Source organism: Aythya marila (assembly GCF_965140915.1).
Source record: "Aythya marila genome assembly, chromosome: 1".
NCBI lineage: Eukaryota > Metazoa > Chordata > Aves > Anseriformes > Anatidae > Aythya > Aythya marila.
This window is the reverse complement of record NC_139042.1, coordinates 28,086,354-28,092,353: the sequence shown is the minus strand read 5'-3', so window position 1 is coordinate 28,092,353 and position 6,000 is coordinate 28,086,354. Positions and strand designations below refer to the sequence as shown.

General features: G+C 44.1%; 1 protein-coding gene across 2 annotated transcripts in view; it reads left to right on the top strand.

Moving 5' to 3' along the window:
• The first annotated feature begins 3,040 nt into the window (after positions 1-3,040).
• The window catches only part of RNASEH2B (ribonuclease H2 subunit B), a 43,546-nt gene continuing 40,586 nt past the window's right edge, over positions 3,041-6,000 (top strand). For both annotated transcript variants that reach the window (XM_082781969.1, XM_082781968.1), the window contains exon 1: positions 3,041-3,170. In XM_082781969.1, coding sequence (XP_082638095.1) covers positions 3,104-3,170 — 67 coding nt within the window. In that variant the 5' untranslated portion in view covers positions 3,041-3,103. The remainder of the gene's footprint in view (positions 3,171-6,000) is intronic.

The following is a 6,000-nucleotide window of genomic DNA, read 5'->3' as shown; positions in this document are numbered from 1 at the left end:
GCCATAATTGTAATTTGTTTGTTGAAACATTGTAAAATGAAACATAATCATAAGTGGAAACATTTTTTTCTTTTAAATGACAACCTTGACTTAACAATGAAAAAGGCTTCTTTCTAAACTTTGGTTTACTTCTTGCTCCAAGCAAGATTTAAAAGTTGCTTCACGTCAGCTTGTGTAGCAGAGGAGGAAGGGATAAATTCCACAGCTGAAGGTGGACAAAGGTAGCATTTCTTTGGCAGCAGAAAGTAATTTTTGTTTGGCAAAAAGGGATGCTTGCATTTGCACAGACATTTGGATTATTGGAAGCAGCCCTAGCAAAACTGAATGAATGGACAGCATGCAGGTGAAGTTTGAATGCATATCAAATGGCTCTGAAATGTGTAAAATGATTGTCCTCTGATAGGATGCAGTCCCATATTGCATGCATTTAGCTTTCTGTACGTGATGAGTCATATGGACCCAAATGAGAATATCCATGTGTGTAAAATTAAGATGTGAGTATTCACAATGATATCACCACAGCAGTTCAGATCAGTGATCAGTCTAGAGTTTTAAACTTCAGCTTTTTTTTTTTTTTGCTTTTTTTTTTTTTTCCTTAGGCTATATCAGTAAGATTTCAAAGTGCTGGCAAGGCTGGAGGGAAAATATTTAATTCTTAAGCAAATAAGATTTTAGTACCATCAGTTCCTGACAGAAATCCCTAATTAGTATATCTTTAATTTATTTAGTATATCTTTTATTTATAATGATATAGTGTATCATTGACTTATAAAGACAGATAGTATATCTCAAATGTGCATGAGTAGCAACAGAAAGTTTTAAATATTTAATATGTAAAAATTACTGCATTATTTTTATTCCAAACTGATGTCATTTTAAAACCTTATTCAGGCCCATTTGGGAATTCCAGTCTAGGGCATTTTGAAATATCTGAGGAAAACATTTCTAAGTATAAATTCCTGAAAAAAAAAAAATGCATTATATATCTCAGGGCCAATATGCATCTAGAGATTGTGGAAGATGATAATAAATCCAATAAATAAATAAACAAAAAGGACATCTGGAATATCCATTCAGTTCAAGTGATGCTAGGAGCACTCAGCACCTCTGAAAATTAGCTTGCTTATCAGCTTATCAGGTGCCTAAATTAGGATGGATTGGTGCTTTGAAAAGCATGAGCTTAACAAGTCAGTTTTGCAAATGTACAGCACTGTTTCCTGTAATATTTCCATCACATGCAGCCTTGCACACACCACAGCCAGGGAGGAAATGGGATGTCTGGAACAACTGCAGGTGATGCCTCTGGCCTTGACCTTGACACACACAGCAGATTGGGGCTTGCAGGGCTGGAGTCCTGTCTTTTCCAGAGCCTTGTTAAGCTCATCAGTGTACAACAGCCTGCCATGCATTTTCTGTTCAAGATTGGAAGTCAAACTGCTGTTATTTACAAGGAACCATTTCTCTGTATGGGAAGCTTTCCTTCCAAAAAGGTTTCAAACACAGGAACCATTCCCACTCTGCTCTCCCAGTGCTTTTGCATGGATTACAGTGGAACAGTTGGGATACTCTTTCTCTTTGTTAAAACAACTACTAAAGAGGGTTTTACTACATCCATCAGTGAATGTTGCAATCCAGGCAAATGCTATAGCAACTTGCAATCACTTTGAAAGCAGAATTTCCCTGTGATTTCAGTGGGGACTTCTCCTTCAAAACACATGGTGTGGTGTGGTCTTTGGCATTTATACCCTCCCCACTTCAGGCAGGAGGAAAAAAAAATCAGGAAAATTAAAACAAATTTAGATTAGTGTAATCTCAGAGTTATGAATGTATATGCTCAGACTTCAGGAAATTATTTTTTTTCAGCCTTACATCAACTCAGCTGTTTTGCATATGTTGGCCAAGGTTAATTCTGTTCTGTTTGGAGTGTAAATGTTAGTATGTTTTTAATATTTGTTTCATATCTCTGAGATTTACAATTGATATGTATACTTTAATACTTTTGATAACATATAACATTTGTCTTCTAAATCTCTGGGACATTGGCCATCAACCCATTCTTGCGTCGGTGAAGCTAAGTTTATGTATGTGTATATATATGCATGTGTATGCTTGGGTCTTACTTTTTATGTACACGTATGTATGTATGCATACATGTGGGTCTTACTTTGGAGGACTAAACCAGGGGAGGTTCAGGTTGGCGATGAGGAGACATTTCTGCTCAGAAAGAGCAGTCAGGCACTGGGACGGGTTGCCCAGGGAGGTGGTGGAGTCACCGTCCCTGGGGGCGTTCAAGGCTGGACGTGGTGCTTGGGGACGTGGTCTAGTGGGTGACATTAGTGGTAGGGGATGGTTGGACCAGGTGATCTTGAAGGTCTTTTACAACTCCTAACGATTTCGTGGTTCTATAACTAGGGTCTTTGGGGCTATCTGTAGATGCAGGACACATTTAACAGGATGTTACACAGCAGGGCAGATGACTGCTAAGAATAGGCTTTGGATCAGCCTCCACAACCTCTCAGGACAGCCCGTTCCAGCGTTTGACCACCCTGATGCTACACGATATGCATTTTATTATGCTTAAACAGAATTTCTCGTGTTTCGGTCCGCGCCTGTCGCCACAAGTCCTGTCAGCGGGCAGCGCTGAGAGGAGCCGGACACCGTCTCCTTCGCTCCCCCCCCTCACAACGTGAGGCGTTTATTTAGCCGGATAAGATCCTGGCAGAGACAGCCACTCCACAACACGACAGCCCTGGGCTGAGGGGCAGCCCTCAGAGGGCGACCGGGCAGCGGCCGATGCTGTGGATCGGCAGAGACATGGCATCCCCCCTTCTCCCACACGCCCTCCTCCCGCTCCTCCCGCCCTCAGCGGCGCGTACCATCCCCTCACACTTCAGGGGGTGAGCGCGGAGGGGGGAAAGCAGCGAGGCGGGGCACCCTCCGCTATGCGAGCTCCGTGCCACCACCCTCTCCCCCCTTTCACATCCCGCGCGGTGGTGCCGTCCCGCCGCCGGGCTCTGTGGCGGCGCTTCCCGCCTCTCCTCGCCGCCATGTTGCGGCGGCGGCGGCGGGGGCTGTGGGGAGCTGCCGCCGGGGGTGGCGGAGGATGCAGGGCCCGGAGCTGCAGCGTCCCGCGGCCGCGCACCCTGCCCAGTGGGTGCTCGTGGCGCCAGGTAACCCCGCGGGGCTCCGAGGTGGGGCGGGCTCCGCCACCAGCGCCCCGCTGACGGCGGCGGAGCCGGGCAGGAGGCGGCCGCCCGCCCTGTGAGGTGCTGCGGGGCGCGGCCGGCCCCGGTTTTGTCACACAGCCCCCGACACAAGGCCCCCTCCCCGGGGACCCAGTCTTCCTCACCGCCTTTTATTTTGTTTTATTTATTTATTTATTTATAAATTTCGGCTCGCCCCTGGTTTGCAGGCAGCGCTGTGAGCCCTGCAGAGGGGAGCTGTGGAAGAATCGAGAGGTCCTGTCAGCGAGGCCCCCGTTATTTACTTATTTATCGAGGGAATGGCTCGGTCCCTCAGCTCCCGCTTCAAAACCACCTGCTTGGCAAACATAAACCCTGCTCCACACCGAGATGTCCCCTGAAGGAGCAGAGCTCCACATGGCAGCTGGCGCACACGAGGCCACGGGCGCTGTGTAGGCTCCGCTTCTCTCGCTTCACACAAAGATGCCTTTTCCCACCCTTCCCATTTATTTCTGGCTAGGATCAGCCCTTAAATTCGCAGGTCACAACAGGGTTCTGTGTTAAGGAGGATGAGGCAAGCAGGATGTGCTCAAGCTCCAAGGCACAGAGAGGAAGGAGGCGTTTCACAAGTGCCTTTTTATAGCCTGATCTCCTGAGGCAGTGAGGCTCCCACAACTGCTCGTGGGTCAGCCTGGTACTGTGCCTGTGTCTTGTCCTACCCACAATTACAAGCTTGTTTGTTAATTTCAGCCAAACCTGATAAAAAGGAGGAGCTTTTTGGGGTATTTTTATAATTTTCACGAAAAAGCCTGTGACAATGTGATAAGTGCTGTAAGTGATACCACCAACAGAAAGGTAGAGAATCGGCTTAGTTCACCAAGGCTTGAAAACGAGGCACGAGTTCAGTCTTGAGGCATTAAGAAACCAGGCTTCTCTGGTTACAAGAGCAACAGAACCAAGTGTTATGGTTTCCCTGATTCCTCTCTTCCTCTGGTTTTATCTTTTCAGTTCCAGCCTTCGGTATCTGACATGCTTGATGCCTAAGAAAGGAATTTATAAGCGAGGAATTCCTTTCTCTGCAGACTAGGATTTAAAGCTGAATCTTGTATCAGATGACTGGCTATGCCAACAGATGTCCATACTGTGCAAATATTTACAAATATGCTTAACTTATGCATGAGTAGTCAGTTCTGTGCAGTAAGTTAAATTCTTCAGTAAGTGTTTGCAGGATTGGAGCCAGAGCTTGTAACTTTCATGAAGCCAGACAGTTTGTATTACCAATTATGCCAGCACAGCTCTGACAAAATTTATATAGTACTCCAGACCCGTAAGAAAGTTTATTAAGCCATAGTAGAACCTCAGAGCACATGGTGACTTTTAGGAAAAGTGTGTGGCTGATAATTTCAGAACTCCACAGCTGATGAAACTTGCATAGCGTGTAAATAGGACCACCAAAATTAAATAGATTTAACGATTTTAGTTTTCTTTTCCTGGTTTTTATGAAGGGAGATTCTTAAAGTCAGTGTCTGTTGTGCTTGCTAAAGTTTTACATTTCTGAACTGCTCTGTCTGATGGATCTCAGAAAGACTTTGTTGGCCATTTAGCAGAAATTGTAATCAGAAGACCTGAATGCTCTTAGGAAAGAAGATGGACATAGTTGTCTGTATAACTAGAGATGTTTTTTCCTTTGATAGTGTTAATTTTTATCTATATGGCAATCTGTACCTTCACAAGACCTGCTTGGTCTTATTATGCTACATACGTGCATAAAAGTGACTTGGGTAAATAACTGGGATCTGGTATGGGTGGGAGTTTAGTACCATCTGTTAATGTCTGCTAACACCTTGTAGATGTAAATTGCAAGTTTATCTTCGTGTATCCTGTGAATAGTGGCAGGAAAGGGAAAGACATGTTTTAATACTACATAAGGAGCTCCAAAACTTTTCTTATACTAAAAGCACTTTCTAAGGCCCCATTTTTCAAGTAATTCAGTTAGTTTGAGCTACTCACCAGAGCAATCTCCCTAAAACAGCTTGTAAGGTTAATAATGCATACCATCCTACACAACTAAATAGCATTTCCACTTGGATACGTCATTCATCTTGCATTGATTTTGACATCTTAAAAGTTCCTGTATGGCTGGAGATGATGACTAGCTCTGCAGAGAGGCTAGATATCAGTTTAAAAAAGAATGAAGTCTGTCAGAAGGGTAGAATTTAAAGCTGAGGGAACTGAAACTCGCTTTCTTAACTCAGTATTTCTCAATCAGTTTAACCTGTAACAAGGCAGGGATGTGGCTGGAGTTCTGGACAAGGATACATGTGTTGCTCTCATCTCTTCACTGTGCCATTCTGAAACTCTATCAGAAAAGTCTGAGCCTCTCGCAGAAGTCTCTGAGCACGGCTTTGTTACTCCTATGACACATAGAAACAGTTAAGTGTAAAAAGCTCATGGGAGAGGAAGGTGAGATTCTTTCTTATTTGGACTTCAGCAACTGGCAACATTGTGATATTTGCAACACAGCAGCTAAAAAACAGATGGATTTAATTTTCTGATTTGCCATAGAAAGTGAGCAGAGTTGTGTGCTTTGGGATTGAAGGCTCTAAAATTATTGCTAATTTCCCTGCTTCACTACACATTTGTAGAATACATTATATTGCGTGGCTCTGTTGTTTGCAGTGTTTGAAATCGAGAAGATAGATTTCAATTTTGGTTCTGATTTCTTTATTTTCATATTGATTTCAGGGTTCTCGAACCAGCTCACCAGGAATCTCCTCTGTCAGCTAGAACTGCCCTATGTTGTTTTTTCAAGTCGTGA